Source organism: Oncorhynchus nerka, linkage group LG20, assembly GCF_034236695.1.
Source record: "Oncorhynchus nerka isolate Pitt River linkage group LG20, Oner_Uvic_2.0, whole genome shotgun sequence".
In the NCBI taxonomy this organism is placed as follows: domain Eukaryota; kingdom Metazoa; phylum Chordata; class Actinopteri; order Salmoniformes; family Salmonidae; genus Oncorhynchus; species Oncorhynchus nerka.
This window is the reverse complement of record NC_088415.1, coordinates 48247926-48268583: the sequence shown is the minus strand read 5'-3', so window position 1 is coordinate 48268583 and position 20658 is coordinate 48247926. Positions and strand designations below refer to the sequence as shown.

Sequence of the window (20658 nt, the reverse complement as noted above, 5' to 3'; positions counted from 1 at the left end):
CAACCGCTCCGTGCTGACAACAGCTCTGTTCAACAGCTCCCCGCTGACAACAGCTCTGTTCAACTGCTCCCTGCTGACAACAGCTCTGTTCAACTGCTCCCCGCTGACAACATCTCTGTTCAACTGCTCCGTGCTGACAACAGCTCTGTTCAACAGCTCCCCGCTGACAACAGCTCTGTTCAACTGCTCCGTGCTGACAACAGCTCTGTTCAACCGCTCTGTGCTCACAACAGCTCTGTTCAACCGCTCCGTGCTGACAACAGCTCTGTTCAACAGCTCCCCGCTGACAACAGCTCTGTTCAACTGCTCCCTGCTGACAACAGCTCTGTTCAACTGCTCCCCGCTGACAACATCTCTGTTCAACTGCTCCGTGCTGACAACAGCTCTGTTCAACAGCTCCCCGCTGACAACAGCTCTGTTCAACTGCTCCGTGCTGACAACAGCTCTGTTCAACCGCTCCGTGCTGACAACAGCTCTGTTCAACAGCTCCCCGCTGACAACAGCTCTGTTCAACCGCTCCGTGCTGACAACAGCTCTGTTCTGTTCAACAGCTCAACCTCGCTGAGCTCTGTTCACCGCTCCGTGCTGACAGCTCTGTTCAACTGCTCCCTGCTGACAACAGCTCTGTTCAACTGCTCTGTGCTGCTGACAACAGCTCTGTTCAACCGCTCCCGTGCACAACAGCTCCTGTTCCGCTCCGTGCTGACAAAAGCTCTGTTCAACTGCTGCTGACAACAGCTCTGTTCAACTGCTCTCCCTGCTGACAACAGCTCACAACAGCTCTGTTCTGTTGCTCACAACAGCTCTGTTGCTCCGTGCTGACAACAGCTCTGTTCAACCGCTCTCCTGCTGCTGACAACAGCTCTGTTCAACCGCTCTGTGCTGACAACAGCTCTGTTCAACCGCTCCCTGCTGACAACAGCTCTGTTCAACTGCTCTGTTCCGCTGACAACAGCTCTGTTGCAACTGCCCGTGCTGACAACAGCTCTGTTCAACCGCTCCGTGCTGACAACAGCTCTGTTCAACAGCTCCCCGCTGACAACAGCTCTGTTCAACCGCTCCGTGCTGACAACAGCTCTGTTCAACAGCTCCCCGCTGACAACAGCTCTGTTCAACTGCTCCCTGCTGACAACAGCTCTGTTCAACTGCTCTGTGCTCACAACAGCTCTGTTCAACCGCTCCGTGCTGACAAAAGCTCTGTTCAACTGCTCCCTGCTGACAACAGCTCTGTTCAACCGCTCTGTGCTCACAACAGCTCTGTTCAACCGCTCCCTGCTGACAACAGCTCTGTTCAACCGCTCTGTGCTCACAACAGCTCTGTTCAACCGCTCCCTGCTGACAACAGCTCTGTTCAACCGCTCTGTGCTCACAACAGCTCTGTTCAACCGCTCCGTGCTGACAACAGCTCTGTTCAACAGCTCCCCGCTGACAACAGCTCTGTTCAACTGCTCCCCGCTGACAACAGCTCTGTTCAACCGCTCCGTGCTGACAACAGCTCTGTTCAACCGCTCCCCGCTGACAACAGCTCTGTTCAACTGCTCCCCGCTGACAACAGCTCTGTTCAACTGCTCCCCGCTGACAACATCTCTGTTCAACTGCTCCGTGCTGACAACAGCTCTGTTCAACAGCTCCGTGCTGACAACAGCTCTGTTCAACTGCTCCGTGCTGACAACAGCTCTGTTCAACCGCTCCGTGCTGACAACAGCTCTGTTCAACAGCTCCGTGCTGACAACAGCTCTGTTCAACCGCTCCGTGCTGACAACAGCTCTGTTCAACCGCTCCCCGCTGACGACAGCTCTGTTCAACTGCTCCCCGCTGACAACAGCTCTGTTCAACTGCTCCCCGCTGACAACATCTCTGTTCAACTGCTCCGTGCTGACAACAGCTCTGTTCAACAGCTCCCCGCTGACAACAGCTCTGTTCAACTGCTCCGTGCTGACAACAGCTCTGTTCAACCACTCCATGCTGAAAACAGCTCTGTTCAACCGCTCTGTGCTGACAACAGCTCTGTTCAACCGCTCCTTGCTGACAACAGCTCTGTTCAACCGCTCTGTGCTGTCAACAGCTCTGTTCAACCGCTCCGTGCTGACAACATCTCTGTTCAACCGCTCCGTGCTGACAACAGCTCTGTTCAACCGCTCCCCGCTGACAACAGCTCTGTTCAACTGCTCCGTGCTGACAACAGCTCTGTTCAACAGCTCCCCGCTGACAACAGCTCTGTTCAACTGCTCCGTGCTGACAACAGCTCTGTTCAACCGCTCCCTGCTGACAACAGCTCTGTTCAACCGCTCTGTGCTCACAACAGCTCTGTTCAACCGCTCCGTGCTGACAACAGCTCTGTTCAACAGCTCCCCGCTGACAACAGCTCTGTTCAACTGCTCCCTGCTGACAACAGCTCTGTTCAACCACTCCATGCTGAAAACAGCTCTGTTCAACCGCTCTGTGCTGACAACAGCTCTGTTCAACCGCTCCGTGCTGACAACAGCTCTGTTCAACCGCTCCCCGCTGACAACAGCTCTGTTCAACTGCTCCCCGCTGACAACAGCTCTGTTCAACTGCTCCCCGCTGACAACATCTCTGTTCAACTGCTCCGTGCTGACAACAGCTCTGTTCAACAGCTCCCCGCTGACAACAGCTCTGTTCAACTGCTCCGTGCTGACAACAGCTCTGTTCAACCGCTCCGTGCTGACAACAGCTCTGTTCAACCGCTCCCCGCTGACAACAGCTCTGTTCAACTGCTCCGTGCTGACAACAGCTCTGTTCAACAGCTCCCCGCTGACAACAGCTCTGTTCAACTGCTCCGTGCTGACAACAGCTCTGTTCAACCGCTCCGTGCTGACAACAGCTCTGTTCAACAGCTCCGTGCTGACAACAGCTCTGTTCAACCGCTCCGTGCTGACAACAGCTCTGTTCAACAGCTCCCCGCTGACAACAGCTCTGTTCAACTGCTCCCTGCTGACAACAGCTCTGTTCAACCGCTCTGTGCTCACAACAGCTCTGTTCAACCGCTCTGTGCTGACAACAGCTCTGTTCAACTGCTCCCTGCTGACAACAGCTCTGTTCAACCCGCTCTGTGCTCACAACAGCTCTGTTCAACCGCTCCCTGCTGACAACAGCTCTGTTCAACCGCTCTGTGCTCACAACAGCTCTGTTCAACCGCTCCGTGCTGACAACAGCTCTGTTCAACAGCTCCCCGCTGACAACAGCTCTGTTCAACTGCTCCCTGCTGACAACAGCTCTGTTCAACCGCTCTGTGCTCACAACAGCTCTGTTCAACCGCTCCGTGCTGACAACAGCTCTGTTCAACAGCTCCCCGCTGACAACAGCTCTGTTCAACTGCTCCCTGCTGACAACAGCTTTGTTCAACCGCTCCATGCTGAAAACAGCTCTGTTCAACCGCTCTGTGCTGACAACAGCTCTGTTCAACCGCTCCCCGCTGACAACAGCTCTGTTCAACTGCTCCCCGCTGACAACAGCTCTGTTCAACTGCTCCCCGCTGACAACAGCTCTGTTCAACTGCTCCCCGCTGACAACATCTCTGTTCAACTGCTCCGTGCTGACAACAGCTCTGTTCAACAGCTCCCCGCTGACAACAGCTCTGTTCAACCGCTCCGTGCTGACAACAGCTCTGTTCAACCGCTCCGTGCTGACAACAGCTCTGTTCAACAGCTCCGTGCTGACAACAGCTCTGTTCAACCGCTCCGTGCTGACAACAGCTCTGTTCAACAGCTCCCCGCTGACAACAGCTCTGTTCAACAGCTCCCCGCTGACAACAGCTCTGTTCAACCGCTCCGTGCTGACAACAGCTCTGTTCAACAGCTCCCCGCTGACAACAGCTCTGTTCAACTGCTCCCTGCTGACAACAGCTTTGTTCAACCGCTCCGTGCTCACAACAGCTCTGTTCAAACGCTCCGTGCTGACAACAGCTCTGTTCAACAGCTCCCTGCTGACAACAGCTCTGTTCAACCGCTCTGTGCTCACAACAGCTCTGTTCAACCGCTCCCTGCTGACAACAGCTCTGTTCAACCGCTCTGTGCTCACAACAGCTCTGTTCAACCGCTCCGTGCTGACAACAGCTCTGTTCAACAGCTCCCCGCTGACACCAGCTCTGTTCAACTGCTCCCTGCTGACAACAGCTCTGTTCAACCACTCCATGCTGAAAACAGCTCTGTTCAACCGCTCTGTGCTGACAACAGCTCTGTTCAACCGCTCCGTGCTGACAACAACTCTGTTCAACCGCTCCGTGCTAACAGCTCTGTTCAACCGCTCTGTGCTCACAACAGCTCTGTTCAACTGCTCCGTGCTGACAACAGCTCTGTTCAACCGCTCTGTGCTCACAACGGCTCTGTTCAACCGCTCTGTGCTGACAACAGCTCTGTTCAACAGCTCCGTGCTGACAACAGCTCTGTTCAACCGCTCCGTGCTGACAACAGCTCTGTCCAACCGCTCTGTGCTCACAACAGCTCTGTTCAAGCACTCTGTGCTGCTCCACGAAGAGCAAGACGTATGAATGCCTGACTTCTGCAGAGGCCGTATCTCCCTAAACGCTGCATGGCTAATGGAGACCTTGGATTGACCATGCAGCGTTTTAACACTTGAGCCAGTTGGTGGTACCGTTGGTTCTCTCAGAACCTCTTCATAAATTAAATAACAACAATCATCTATGATATTACATTGTATTCCTAAAACTGTCGACTTCATTTGCACCCTCGACTTGTTCAATTGTTTAATAGGCCTGGACAAATCATGGCACTTTATGCGTAAAGTAAATTATTAATTAGGCTGCCTTATTGAAAGAAGAATTGGGTATAGCATATGTTGTAGGTGCAGAATTAATGATTTGATATTGAACATGCATTCGTTATGCTAATTTCACCTACAGGTGGTCGGTCCCTACACTGCGGCACTTCTGAAAGCTACCACTTGCACCAGCGTTGGCACTGCGCTTAGTCCCAACAGAAGCTGAGAAGAGGACAACAGGCACTTTTCAGACTGCCTTCTGCAGAACTAGTACTGATTACATCGTGTGTTGTCTCCTCAACTAACCAACCTGAGAGCTTGTGCTTTAGCTCTCCTCTGATAGTTCATGAGCTGTAAGATTCTTATCTGAAGTTGTCCTTTGTTGTCCGGGAATCGGATCAATCAAATCGATCTGGAGTCGTTCGTCATTTATTGTGGCTTCAGTGTTTTCAAGAAACAACAAAAAAGTTAATCAAGACGTGTGCTTTTGTTTTAATACTTTTGGTTAAGTTCATGTAAAGCATATTGCGCATCCGTGTTTGGGGTTTGAAAATACGGTGTTGCAAAATGGACCTAAACTGCAACTAACTCGGGATACTTTTGCAGTGACTCAAGTATAAAGAATAACTGAAAGACTTGTTTTCCCGTACTTTTTTGGATAAAGATCAATCATGGAAGAGGGGCAACAGAACCGCGTCCTCCACAGCACCAAAGAGTCGGACCGCGAGCAACGCTTGAGGCTCTGTGTTTTACATGAAATCTTGAACACCGAGAGGGATTACGTTCGGGTATTGCTTTTCCTTCAATCGGTAAGTTTCTGTTCACGCTTTTGGCATTAACTGAGTTTGTGTTAGTCTGCTTGCCAAACATGGTATTTGCATTGTTCAGCTGTTGGATGATGTCACAAAGTGATGGCAACAAACACCTTTATGAGAAAGTGAAGGCAAGGCTGGCTTTCTACAACTGCTGAATGTCCTAGCATGGATCACTAGTTTATTTGTTGCACCGAAAACACAATCCAACATCCTGTCTGGTTTTAAACTTGTAGCTTCACCCTTCTGTTTAGAGCGGCGCTTTTCTGCATTTAATGAGGTTTTCGTTTGGGGGAACGGTCACTTCACCTCATCTCCATAGACCTGCTGCTTATGCTGTCTGACAAAATCACTGTTCTAGTGAATATCAATACCTCGCCAAGCAACTGGTCTCTGTATCCTCTTGATCGCGCATTTTTCTGTATTTTACATAGCAACCATAAAAGAAACACAGATTGGACAAGTAGCCGTGATTATGCTCATTATAGTCGGGTATCACCTTTTCTGCGCTGAACTATGTAGAACATTTGCCAGGTGGAAACAACTCCATTCTGCATCGCACAGTTCATGCATGATAGGATTTTATTTCAAGAGAAACTGCAGCGTGCATTGAGCTCACAGGAAGAAAAACACCAGAACATGGAATTCGAATAATTGAACTGACATCCGTTGTGTGGAAAAATAACCAACTTTTCGTTAATCACTCAGCCCTACAAGATACCATCTGATCAGAAGATGCGTAATTGTATCCCATCAATTTAGAGACAATTCAATTGTCCCATCAATTGTTCTGCTGATTCTGGTCTGTTTATTGGCTACGGTACTGTCTGACTGGTCCCTCTTGTCTGATTCAGAACCAGTGGGTGGGTGTCTGCTTTGATCCTATTCTGACCATGATAGCATGCCAGGGCGCTAATTCACTTCCCACAAGCCATCTTCTTAGCAGGTCTCAGTGACGCTGCTAATGGCTTATGTCGGCCTGAGTAACTTCGAAGTGTGGCATCCTATGGCTTGACGCGCGCGCACACACACACACACACACACACACATAATACACACAAACATCTCCTATTGTATCACTTAGTGTTTGTACCTTTTATCCATTATACACTATATTCTGAAGCTATACTGTGTAGATAACTTCCGATTGCTCTACATAAATCTAAATGTTAGCATGTAATCGTATCTAGTGAACAGCTATAGAAGGGGCTGTAGTATGGAGTGGAGATGTACAAGTTACCCGATGTCTTACATCACCGGCAGATCTGAGGCCGGTATCATATTGGAACATTCCGGATCTTACATCTATCTCTTCCCTGTCCAACTGATCTGTCACAGTGGACACACATCACTACTTCCAGATGGCCTCTACAATCTGTCATCTCCACCGCGTCACGTCACCTCTCAACATGATACCAACCACCGCGTCCCATATCCACTTCAGAAAAGCTCCACTCAAAAACCCCACTCATGCAAACGCACATTAAAGAGTGGGGGTGAACATAATTGTTGCAGCAACAGCAAACTGACTTGAAAGAGCTAAGTGCTCATAAAAGGATATTTATAATAGATTTCAATTAGCGTTCAGCGACCTAAGTCGGGAACACCCAAATTAGATGATTACAAAGACCCTCTCCTCCAATTGGACTTGCTTCTTTACTACTGGGCCAATTAAAAGGTCCTGATTCAGAGGACAAGCTGTACTAAAAAAGCTGTACATTCAACTAACCCAGAGCTAGTTGAATGTTCAGGGTTCTCACATACAGACTAGTAGCAATATGGGATGCATTGGACACTATAGCCTGTCATGATGGAACCCTCTGTTTTTCACCGAATCTTGATAAATTAGTGGTCCAATCAGCATGGCTGCAATTAGTAAAATGTTTTAGCTTGGCATTGTTGTAGAACCCATTGAGTAATATTTTCATTTTGGCATCGTACAAGATTTCCAACAACCCCAAGACAAAGTGTCATGTATGGAGAGACTACGGTCAGTAGTTTTAAATGGAACCAAGCTCGTCCGACCTACAGACAAGACAACAGAGTGTCTGGTCTCTCTTGTCTTTGAGAGGAAGTCTCTCATCCAGTCTTCCTGTCTGCGGCACCTTTTTGACGGAGCTGAGGAGAGACCGACTAGCCTCCCCGTAGCGAGACAGCTTCCGCTGTGAGCCTCTCAATGAGCCGTGAACTTTACAGCCCTTAAAGCAGAAGTGAGCGAGAGAAAGGCACGAGACCAAAATATGACTGTTGGCGATGCGCACGGCCGAGAGAGGAGGATTGTGGGGGAGAGGGTAAGATTATGAGGATAATTTTATCCCCCGCTGTGGGCAGGCTACAAAAAGGGGATTTCTTAATTTATTTATTCAATTTTAAATCAATTTTATTTATATAGCCCTTCTTACATCAGCTGATATATCAAAGTGCTGTACAGAAACTCAGCCTAAAACCCCAAACAGCAAGCAATGCAGTTGTAGAAGCACGGTGGCTAGGAAAAACTCCCTAGAAAATCCAGAACCTAGGAAGAAACCTAGAGCGGAACCAGGCTATGAGGGGTGAAATGCTTGTGCCTAGGGTTGCATATTTTTGGGAATATTCAGAGGTAGAAACTTTCAATGGGAATTAACGGAAATAAATGCAAATTAATATTAATACCATTTAAATGTAGATGTTTTATGTATTGGATATATTAAACTTATCATATGGAGACAAACCTTTTACCTTATCATAAGTAGACATAATTGCAAATGATTAAATCCTTCTAGTAGAATATATATATATTTTTAGGTATGATTTAAACTTTAATTAAATGAGTTGACTCTTCACATGGGATGATTTCACTGAACAACAAAAAAGGGAATATTGAATGATCCATCGCATCTCACAAAAACGTTTTCATCATGCATCTGTAAAATGATAGTCTAGAAACTAAAGCTTTGGTTGGTGGGATTTGGAAGATAGAAGGGAACGAGACGGATTACCAGGACGCTTACTCAAAGCATGCGCGGGCCAACTGTCAAGTGTCTTCACTGACATTTTCAACCTCTCCCTGACCGAGTCTGTAATCCCTACATGTTTCAAGCAGACCACCATAGTCCCTGTGCCCAAGGGAGCGAAGGTAACCTGTCTAAATGATTACCGCCCCGTGGAACTTACGTCGGTAACCATGAAGTGCTATGAAAGGCTGGTCATGGCTCACATCAACAGCATCCTCCCGGACACCCAAGACCCACTCCAATTCGTATACCACCCCAACAGATCCACAGATGACGCAATCTCAATCGTACTCCACACTGCCTTCCTCACCTGGACAAAAGGAACACCTATGTGAGAATGCTGTTCATTGACTACAGCTCAGTGTTCAACACCATAGTGCCCATGAAGCTCATAATTAAGCTAAGAACTCTGGGACTAAACACATCCCTCTGCAACTGGCTCCTGGACTTCCTGACAGGCTGCCCCCAGGTGGTAAGAGTAGGCAACAATACATCTGCCACTCTGATTCTTAACACTGGGGCCCCTCAGGGTGTGTGATTAGTCCCCTCCTGTATTCACAGTTCACAAACAACTGCGTAGCCAAACATGACTCAAACACCATCATTACGGTTGCTGACGATACGACAGTGGTAGGCCTGATCACCGACAACAATGAGACAGCCTATAGGGAGGAGGTCAAAGAACTGGCAGTATGGTGCCAGGACAACAACCTCTCCCTCAATGTGAGCAAGAAAAAGGAGCTGATCGTGGACTACAGGAAAGGCGGGCCGAACAGGCCTCCATTCACATCAACGGGGCTGTAGTGGAGCGGGTTGAGAGTTTCAAGTGCGAATGGCCCAGTACATCACTGGGGCCAAGCTTCCTGCCATCCAGGACCTATATAATAGGCGGTGTCTGAGGAAAGCCCATAAAATTATCAGAGACTCCAGACACCCCCACCTACATGTACAAATAACATCAACTAATCTGTACCCCCGCACCCTGACTCGGTACTGGTGCCCCCTGTATATAGCTTCGTTATTCTTATTGTGTTCATTTTTATTACTTTTTAATTTAGTCTACTTGGTAAATATTTTCTTAACTCGTCTTGAACTGCACTGTTGGTTAAGGGCTCGCATGTAAGTATTTCACGGTAAAGTCTACACTTGTTGTATTTGGCGCATGTGACAAAGTTTAATTTGAGCCTCAGATCCACCAGGTGGCTGCTAAGATATGTTGGCACGACTGCCATATTGCATCTCCATCCCAAAGCCCTTGCTTGGAAGTGTACTTTGTCAGATTGCCAAGAACCTTGCCCTCATCCAGGCCAAGGGGGTGAGACACGGTAGTGATGACACCATAGGCTTTGTTGATCTCTACACTAGACAGGATGCTCTTGCCAGCATACTTGCGGTCCAACATGTATGGGCGTCAGGCAGAAGTCTTCACGCTTTTTGATATGTTTCAGAACTGCAGTGTCCTCTGCTTAGGACAACAGTGAAGTAGGCAGGGCAGTACGGATTTCTTCTCTTACATCTGCAAGCAGAGTCTGATCATCAGACAGGATGGCATTGTCTCCTTCAGTCCGTGCAATGGCTACTGCTATAGGCTTCAGGCTGCTTACCACTCTCCCAAAATACATCATCCAGGAGGATCCTCTTGGTGGGGCTGTCCATATCACCAGACTGTCATATGGCCATTTCTTTGAGAGACTCCTTCCCCTCCATGAGACTGTCAAACATGATGACAACACCACCCCAATGGGTGTTGCTGGGCAGCTTCAATGTGGTGCTCTTATTCTTCTCACTTTGCTTGGTGAGGTAGGTTGCTGCTATGACTTGATTACCCTTCACATACCTAACCATTTCCTTGACTCTTTTGTAGAGTGTATCCATTGTTTTCAGTGCCATGATGTTCTTGAGGAGCAGATTCAAAGCATGAGCAGCACAGCTAATGGGTGTGACGTGAGGGTAGGACTCCTCCACTTTTGACCAAGCTCATGTTCACAGCATTGTCTGTCACCAGTGCAAATACCTTCTGTGGCCCAAGGTCATTGATGACTGCCTTCAGCTCATCTGCAATGTAGAGACTGGTGTGTCTGTGCTCTTTTTAAAATACTGCTTTAGGGGTGGAGATGATGTAGTTAAGTATTCCTTGCCCACGACCATTCAACCCCCCATCAGAGATGATTGCAATACAGTCTACTTTCTCTGATTTGCTTGACCTTCACTTGACCTCTGAACTCTGCATCCAGCAAATAAGTAGATAAAGCATGTTTGGTTGGATGGGTGTATGCTGGGTGAAGAACATTTAGTAATCTCTTCCAATACACATTTCCTGTGAGCATCAGAGGTGAACCAGTTGCATACACAAGTAAGACATTCAGAGTAAGACATTCATCAGCATTTCTCTGACTACTTTCCTCCATTTGAGTCAAAACGACTACTGATTCCAGGAGAACCATGAGCTGTCTGATTCATCATTTTCACCTCGAATAGAAGTAGAGGGACTTTTGTCAGAGGTTTCTTGTTGTGAGCGCTGAGGGAACTTTATGCTCTTGGCCAGATGATTCTGCATCTTTGTTGCATTCTTCACATGATTAGGCACATTATTTGCAAATGTACACAGCTTTTCCTTCTACATTAGCTACAGTGAAATGTCTCCACATCAGATAGTGCATGTGGCACTTTCCTGTAAAGACAAGACAAAAATGTATGAAAATAAAACAAATACAATTCCATGTACAGATTTAGTTAAGCCGTTAGATTAAACAACTCGTTTGTAAGATACATCTCACTGGTCATCCCCAAAGCCAACACCTCCTTTTGCTGCCTTTCATTCCAGTTCTCTGCTGCCAGTGACTGGAACGAATTGCAAAAATCGCTGAAGCTGGAGACTTACATTTCCCTCACTAACTTTAAACATCAGCTATCTGAGCAGCTAACCGATCGCTGCAGCTGTACATAGTCCATCTGTAAATAGTCCACCCAATCTACCTACCTTATCCCATACCTACCTCATCCCCAAAATCATGTACGTCATATAAAATATATTCCCCCACCCAGTATTGTAATCAAAACCTACCAGAAAGCATGTAGTCCTTGGCTCACACAGTGTAGTAGTGTGGGCTCAATTGCATGTCATTAGTGTGCAAGATCTTGAGAATCAGCTGTACATGCGATGGAAGAGTGGACTGCACTGTGTATGCAGAGGGTTGCAATTCCATTGAATTGTGGATAGTTTAACCAAAATATGCCACAAGACCTAGAATTGCCACAAAAAAGGTTCACTGTTATAAGCTAACTTTCTTTTGATGAATTTAAGCAAAATTCCCCAAATTCCAGAGCTTAACTTCCCATGGAAAAATTCTGGAAATTTACCGTAAAGTTTCCAACCCTTTGCAACCCTAACCAGGGTCTCTTGTGACTGAGCTGGTCTGGTGCTCATCGTAGGCTATAGCTTCTGAGTGCTGATGCAGCTATTGCTGGTGCGCAAACAGGAAAACACTCCATTTTTGTACCAGTCTCTTCCCCCTCGACCTCCACCCCTGTGCTTGGGGTGACCTGCTGATAAGACCTGCTACACTACTGTGGGAGACTTCTACCCCATTACGAATCATGGCCCTCTCCCGATGGGATGGGTTTGGTAGCATGTATTTAGAAATATGAGCAATACATGTTTCTTATGAGATACTGTATATTCCTTTCTCTTGCCCAGTAGATACTTCCAATCCTGTTGCCCGACGTGATGTTGGGCCCCTAATTCAACTATGAGAAGTGCAAGGCTTATATTTTGAAAGAGGCAATGTAGCCAATTGTGGTTTCCTTCCATATGTTTCCCATGCATTTCACACCCGCAGTCATTCTTTTGTCCGACGTAAAGGAAGGATGTGCTCCGTCTGAAACTCTCAATGTCACAGCCTCTATGATTCCCTTTCAATCCACAAATGGATTATTAACACGAATGAGCAGATGTAGCAAACAGTCCTGCCTCTTATGTCGATAAACAAAGAGCATGTTGGAGTGTCCTGTTGCCCTCAACTTCAGACCAGGCTTTCAGGCTCCCAAGTGGCGCTCCTAAGGCACTGCATCTCAGTGCAAGAGGTGTCACTACAGTCCCTGGTTCGAATCCAGGCGGAATCACATCCGGCTGTAATTGGGAGTCCCATATGGCGGTCTACAGTATCTCAATGTTCTTGTAGATTCAAATGACTCACTTGCTCTCTTCTGCCATACTAGCTTACAATGAACATACCAGAGGGTGAAATAGGGGTCTAACTAAGTTGCACAACTGACTGACCTTGTACCTCTTGAGCTGGTGCTTGTTGCACCCCAATTACTGTTCTGATTGGGGTGTAGTTGAGAACGTGCAGAGCAGTTTGATGTGAACCCACACACTCTTTCACTCATAGCGAAGAGAACCATATGATGCGCATAGTTGTTTCACTTTGCCGATGTTCGTAATTCATACCCAGATGTAATGCCAGGAAACCAATGGTCGATTTGCTTTTTCATCATAGCACTAATATAAGCACTGGTGCACTTCTACTACAGTCACAAAATGACTGCCATTTCCTTTGTTTAATAGTGGAGGAATGAACGAGACCATGGAGCACTTCAGTGTCGATACAATTCACTGCAAAAGTACCTGCCACCCTTTTCCCCTGCCCTCATCCATCCCCTCTTTTGCGCTGTTAGGCTCTTTTTTATTTAAAAAAAAAGTATTTTTCTTCTTTTTTTTTTTACCCTCCACAATGGCTGAGCGGCCCCTTTTGTGACTTCTGCTTTTCCCCTTCAGGGCCCCTTTTGTGACTTCTTTGTGACTTCTGCTTTTCCCCTTCAGGCCTGGGCCCGTGGGCCCGTATCCACAACGGCTGAGCGGCCCCTTTTGTGACTTCTGCTTTTCCCCTTCAGGCCACAACGGCTGAGCGGCCCCTTTTGTGACTTCTGCTTTTCCCCTTCAGGCCTGGGCTCGTATCCACAACGGCTGAGCGGCCCCTTTTGTGACTTCTGCTTTTCCCCTTCAGGCCTGGGCCCGTATCCACAACGGCTGAGCGGCCCCTTTTGTGACTTCTGCTTTTCCCCTTCAGGCCTGGGCCCGTATGCACAACGGCTGAGCGGCCCCTTTTGTGACTTCTGCTTTTCCCCTTCAGGCCTGGGCCCGTATCCACAACGGCTGAGCGGCCCCTTTTGTGACTTCTGCTTTTCCCCTTCAGGCCTGGGCCCGCACAACGGCTGCGGCCCCTTTTGTGACTTCTGCTTTTCCCCTTCAGGCCTGGGCCCGTATGCACAACGGCTGAGCGGCCCCTTTGTGACTTCTGCTTTTCCCCTTCAGGCCTGGGCCCGTATCAACGGCAGCGGCCCCTTTTGTGACTTCTGCTTTTCCCCTTCAGGCCTGGGGCTGAGCGGCCCCTTTTGTGACTTCTGCTTTTCCCCTTCAGGCCTGCCCCTTTTGTGACTTCTGCTTTTCCCCTTCAGGCCTGGGCCCGTATCCACAACGGCTGAGCGGCCCCTTTTGTGACTTCTGCTTTTCCCCTTCAGGCTGGGCCCGAGCTGAGCCCTTTTGTGACTTCTGCTTTTCCCCTTCAGGCCTGGGCCCGTATCCACAACGGCTGAGCGGCCCCTTTTGTGACTTCTGCTTTTCCCCTTCAGGCCTGGGCCCGTATGCACAACAGCTGAGCGGCCCCTTTTGTGACTTCTGCTTTTCCCCTTCAGGCCTGGGCCCGTATGCACAACGGCTGAGGCCTTTGTGACTTCTGCTTTTCCCCTTCAGGCCTGGGCCCGTATCCACAACGGCTGAGCCCCTTTTGTGACTTCTGCTTTTCCCCTTCCCCTTCAGCGGCCCCTTTTGTGGCTTTTCCCCTTCAGGCCTGGGCCCGTATCCACAACGGCTGAGCGGCCCCTTTTGTGACTTCTGCTTTTCCCCTTCAGGCCTGGGCCCGGCCCCTTTTGTGACTTCTGCTTTTCCCCTTCAGGCCTGGGCCCGTATCCAGCGGCCCCTTTTGTGACTTCTGCTTTTCCCCTTCAGGCCTGTATCCACAACGGCTGAGCGGCCCCTTTTGTGACTTCTGCTTTTCCCCTTCAGGCCTGGGCTCGTATCCACAACGGCTGAGCGGCCCCTTTTGTGACTTCTGCTTTTCCCCTTCAGGCCTGGGCTCGTATCCACAACGGCTGAGCAGCCCCTTTTGTGACTTCTGCTTTTCCCCTTCAGTAGGTATCGAGTCATTGCCGATTTAATGTTGCATAAAATATTTTAACGGTCATTAGTCAATGAACACACAGTCCATAGATGCTATCAATTGCCCAATTTTATAGGTGTGCCCAATTTAGGCATATTTTTTTTTAAAGGTGTAATATTGCGCTCCAAGGGAATAACTTGAAATAATGCATGTTAGTGAAATATTCTAAATATAAATGTGGTTATTTATTAGTCTAGTGGTTCTAAGTATTTAGCCCTCCATGTAAAATCATTTTGAAAAGCGCAACCAATACCTACTGTTGCATGTAGGTCTATATTATTTATCGGTTGATCATATAGAAATATCTAAATATTTCCTTTTGTTCTTTTTTTTATTACCCCAGTTCTCCTTTTAGCTTCACATCATTTTTTTCTGCATATCCCTGCTACTGTTCTGAGTAAAGGACTGAAAAAGGCTTTCCCTTTTTTGGTCTCCTTGTGTAAATGCAAACATCACTGCTTGTGCAGTGGAGAGGGGACGTGGGTAGACGAATGACGGTGACTTAACAGTAGGACTTAAGAGCTTTTGACAAATCCAGTCAGACGCCGTGATGTTTCACTGTTGATCTTTTGGAGAGGTTCACTGTGTCAATGTGAATGTGTGCAGCTCTCGAGTTTTGCAAGAAATGTCGATACACGGACAAAGGGGTCATGTTCAGTTGAGTCCAACGCCAGAATAGAACCGAAATAGAACATCCTTTTGAGACAAATCAGCCAAGAAGTGCCCCTCTTCAACCCTTCCCCTGTTTCAATCATAAGGTGGTGAAGTAGAGGGCTCCAGGTCAAGGTGCTGGGATAAAACTACTCTAGAATGATCACCAACCCTCATTATCCCATGAATGCCCTGATTAATCTTGTTAAAGCTGCAATATCTACATTTCTGGGCGAGCTGGCAAAATTCACATAGAAATGTTAGTTATAGATCTGTCATTCTCATTGAAAGCAAGTCTAAGGAGCGGTAGATTGGTTCTATGTGCGCTATGTATAGGCTTCCCGTTCTTAAGTTTGTTTTTGCATCTTACTTTTGTTTTTGTACACTGCTTCAAACCAGTGGTTTAGATGGTACAAAGATTCTCTACACTATAGTTGCTTGTTTTGTCACACTGACCTTAGGCAAACAATTAGAATTTTAGCAACCAGGAAATGGCGCAGCAATTTCTACATAGTGCATCTTTAACTGAATCAGGTTAACATTTTCATAGTGTCAACAACAATGTACAATCCCTTTTTTAACGAGATGTGTGTGCGTGTGTATATATAAGCAGAAATATTACATGAAAAAAAAAACTGCAAAAACCACATTAACAGCAACTAAAAATAAATAAATGGTGAAACACCCTAAGACGTGTTACAGAAGCATACAACCACCAAAATAACATTTTACAGTGGTCTGATCCAATAGGATAGAACATATTTGGGATATATTTCAGATGAAACACAGTGCCACAAGCCAATTGGATATCTCTCACAACCGCCCCACATGCACACAAAGCATAGTACACTACCCAGAGTTCCCTTCATTAGCCACTATTTCACCCACATCACTCTGCTCAACAAAATCAAAAAATTGCCCCCAAACCTTTTCAAAAGTGTCTTGTTTTACCCTTAACCGTATATGTTATCTTTTCCATAGTTAGGCAAGATGACATTTCCCTAAGCCATTGGGCAATACATTTCCCTAAGCCATTGGGCAATACATTTCCCTAAGCCATTGGGCAATACATTTCCCTAAGCCATTGGGCAAGACATTTCCCTAAGCCATTGGGCAAGACATTTCCCTAAGCCATTGGGCAAGACATTTCCCTAAGCCATTGGGCAAGACATTTCCCTAAGCCATTGGGCAAGACATTTCCCTAAGCCATTGGGCAAGACATTTCCCTAAGCCATTGGGCAAGACATTTCCCTAAGCCATTGGGCAAGACATTTCCCTAAGCCATTGGGCAACACATTTCCCTAAGCCATTGGGCAATACTAGAAGTGTTCACCCTTTCACAGGCAAGAGCTATCAATCGTTTTGCCTACAACCAGCAATTTTTTTAACCTTTTATTTAACTAGGCAAGTCCGTTAAGAACAAATTCTTATTTTCAATGACGGCCTGGGAACAGTGAGTTAACTGCCTTGTTCGGCGGCAGAACAACATATTTTTACCTTGTCAGCTTGAGGATTCAATCTTGCAACCTTTTGGTTACTAGTCCAACGCTCTAACCACTAGGCTACCTGCCACCCCATTTCTATAAGTGTTTGCACTTGGTTCTTTAGATGAGAATTGAATTTGGTACAACCCCAGGATGGACACTTTGGGATAGAGAGGCAAACAATCTGGAATTGTACTATTAAACATATTTAATTTAGCAGGGGTTACATATGTTTGCATAAACCAATAGTTTTGCAGAGTATTCACATTCTGAGCCTTAGTCTTGGAGTGTGGAGTAGTGTATGTACTATGTCCTCCCGAATAACTTCCTTCCAAGAGTTCAGTTTGTTGGCAGAGGATTCGTTTGAGCCAGACTCTAGCATATTGTATAGAGCTGAAATTCTACCCTTACCATTACAATGGGTTGAGATCGTATTTTCTAATGTGGACAGAAGGGGTTCTGTTAGGTTATGGGCAGCCGTGAGGAAGCTCCTTAGCTATAAATATAAAACAAATGTTTTCTAGGAACGTCATATTTCTTCAGATGACATAAAATACCTTCTTTATACAGGTCTTGAACTTTTCTTAAACCCTTGCTGGACCAACCCGGATCAGTTCTCCCAGGAGTGAAACTGTGGTTTCCCCAGATAGGACTAAAACATGACAAAGAATGCATTTCACCAAAGAACTTCCGCACCCCATACCAAACGTTGATCGTATAATTTTTTTAGTGTCTTGATATCAGCTGAATAAATGTAGAGGTTAAGGGGTAATTTGGGTACAACTGAAGACATTTCAATCTCCATGCACGTAGGTGAGAGACTCTGAGGTAAAATAGTACATAGCAGTGCGAAGCTGAACTGCCCAGTAGTACCACTAGATATTAGGCAAATGGAGCCCCCCTCTGTCATACGGTAGGTACAATAAGGACAAGTGAACTCTGGGATGTCTGTTATTCCAGATAAATATAGTGAATGTATTTTTTAAGCCTTGTAAAGAGGGGATGGTGGCGGTGGCAACAGAACGTTCTGAAATAAATACAACAGTTTTGGGAGGACATTCATTTTCACAATGTTAATCCGGCCAATTAAAGATGTACAGTAGGTAAAGATGACCATGTATCGATTGAGTTATTGAATCTACAACAGGTGCATAGTTAGTTGAGACTATGCAGTCAATCACTGGCACATTATGAATTCCGAGATATGTAAAGCATTCCGTAGCATTAAAAAAAAATAAGTCAGAGGTGTAAGTCTACGTCTTTCCTCCTCCTTTAGCATCATAATTGAGGATTTTGCATTATTTATTTTGTATCCCGAGAACACCCCAAACTCTTTGATAAGGTGCGGATATGGAATTTGCACAAGTCTGTAAGAAACAAAATGACATCGTCTGCATAGAGGGCAATTCAATGTTCCATCTGATCTATTCTGATACCTGAAATATAGGGGTGGGACCTAACATCTATGGCTAGAGGCTCAATGGCTAGGATAAACAGGAGAGGAGAAAGAGGGCAGCCCTTCCTAGAACCCCTGTAGATGTCGAAAGGTTAAGATACCGTATTAGTAGTAAGGATCTCTGCATTGTGATTTGTATTTAGTGTCATTATCCATTTACAAAAGCTCTCACCACAACCAAAATGGGTTAACATTTCAAAGAGGTAGGGTTACTCAACCCTGTCCAAGGCCTTCTCTGTGTCCAACGACAGGATCGCAGTGTCTGACGACCCAATTTAGGGTGGAAGCAGAACTTTTAGCATTCTCCTAACATTATGAATTCCTTGACGACCTTGAATAAAGCCATTTTGGTCTCAACCCACCACATCCGGATGAAAATCCTCCAACCTCCTCACAAATGCTTTCCAAAGAACCTTAGTGTCAGAATTCAAAAGTGAAATAGCATGATAGGGATCACGTTTGGTATGCAGCTTTTCAGGTTGTAGGAGCGGAGTGATCAGAGCTGTCAAAGAAGGGGGCAGGAGACCATTTTCGTAAGATTCCAAAAACATCTCCTGGAAAGGAGTGCACAGTTTGTTCTTAAATCTCTTGTAGATGTCAATGGGCAGCCCATCTGGGCCAGATGCCCTCATACTATCAATTGCATTGGAAATTTCCTCCACAGTCAGCTCAGCATTAAGAATATCCTTAGATTCATCTGAACGATTGGAGTTTCCCAATATATCTAAAAAGCTAGCCTGGGTATCAGTTTCAGGAGGATACTCTGATGCATATCATTTTTCAGAAAATGATTTAAAGGTATTGTTAATCTCCCGAGGGTCTACCGTCACAGCTCAAGAGGGATCACTTGTAGTCAGACTGGCTTCTCGCTTTGGGCACCTGAATGAGTCTTTAGGACCAGGGGTGTGTTCAGTAGGAACAAAACAGTAAAGAACGTTTTGAAACCGAACAGGTAGCCTACTACCTAGATTTCCAATAAGAAATGTCATTTTTCATTGCTCCGTTTTCAAAATGAACCCAGTCCAGGCCAGTGAACCCGACCCAGGGCAGACGTTGGAGGCAGCAGGCCTTTTCACCCTCTTGTCACTCTCCAGATGAGTGAACGCGGAATCCGATGCCAGCATATGTGCGTCTGCTCGTGGACACCCGTATGTCTGGCCCTTCCTTGAATTTGCTAAGTCACAGCAAATGGCAAACTCGGGGACCAACTCACATGACCCTTTTGGCTGCAAGTCATATGAGACTGGACCATGACCTCCCTGGGTTTGACTGAGAGCGCCACCAGCAGTTTGTGGCAGAGAAATGCTATCTCTCCAGCTGTGGTGATAGTTGGTAGTTGGCTAGTTTGTGGTGCTACTAGCTTCCAATGGTCTCCATCTTTATCTATGACCTGACAGCATGGGGAAGTGGAAATAAGGGCACAGTCTTTAGCCTTATGGCCCTTATGGTTGCATCTGAGGATTTGTTGCACTCCCTAACCAATCAAGAATTGTATTTTGGCCTGTGTTGAATTCATCTTATCTGTTGGCCTACGACTTTTGGGAATATGTGTAAATGTCACAATACCGCAATTCTATTGTCCTAATGCTATGATCATTTCCCATCTTTCAAGTCTCCAACGTATAAGGGATAAACTGTACCATTCTGTACATAACCTTGGATGACACCGCCGCCAGGTCCCTTTTGAGGAGTGCAATTTTCCAAGGTCATGTACAGAACACAGGTGTTTATCCCACTATACCACAGTTGCAAAGAACCATATGAAAGCACACATTTACTGGTAAAAAAAAACTTTTTCTCATTGATATATTTATAAGCTAATTCTCCTATCTTTTGGTTGCTAGAGTTGCGACCCAGTCGTTCTGGGGATTATCATCTCCCTCACTAGCTTTAAGAACCATCTGTCAGAGCAGCTCACAGATCACTGCACCTGTTCATAGCCCATCTTTATACAGCCCATCTATCTACCTCATCCCCATACTGTATTTATTTATTTTGCTCCTTTTGCACCACAGTATCTCTACTTGCACATCCATCTTTTGCACATCTACCATTCCAGTGTTTAATTGCCATATTGTAATTACTTTGCCACCATGGCCTATTTATTGCCCTATAACTCCCTTATTTGACCTTATTTGCACTCACTGTATATAGACTTTGTTTTCTTCTACTGTATTATTGACTGTATGTTTTGTTCATTCCATGTGTAACTCTGTGTTGTTGTATGTGTCGAACTGCTATGCTTTATCTTGGCCAGGTCGCAGTTGCAAATGAGAACTTGTTCTCAACTAGCTTACCTGGTTA

General features: G+C 46.4%; 1 protein-coding gene across 2 annotated transcripts in view; it reads left to right on the top strand.

Annotated features, from left to right (window-relative positions):
* Positions 1-4953: 4953 nt before the first annotated feature.
* LOC115102584 (phosphatidylinositol 3,4,5-trisphosphate-dependent Rac exchanger 1 protein-like) overlaps positions 4954-20658 on the top strand; it is a 139119-nt gene continuing 123414 nt past the window's right edge. Inside the window, exon 1 of one of the 2 annotated variants that reach the window (XM_065005553.1) lies at positions 4954-5549. In XM_065005553.1, coding sequence (XP_064861625.1) covers positions 5412-5549 — 138 coding nt within the window. In that variant the 5' untranslated portion in view covers positions 4954-5411. The remainder of the gene's footprint in view (positions 5550-20658) is intronic. The other variant, XM_029622685.2, reaches the window with a different exon arrangement.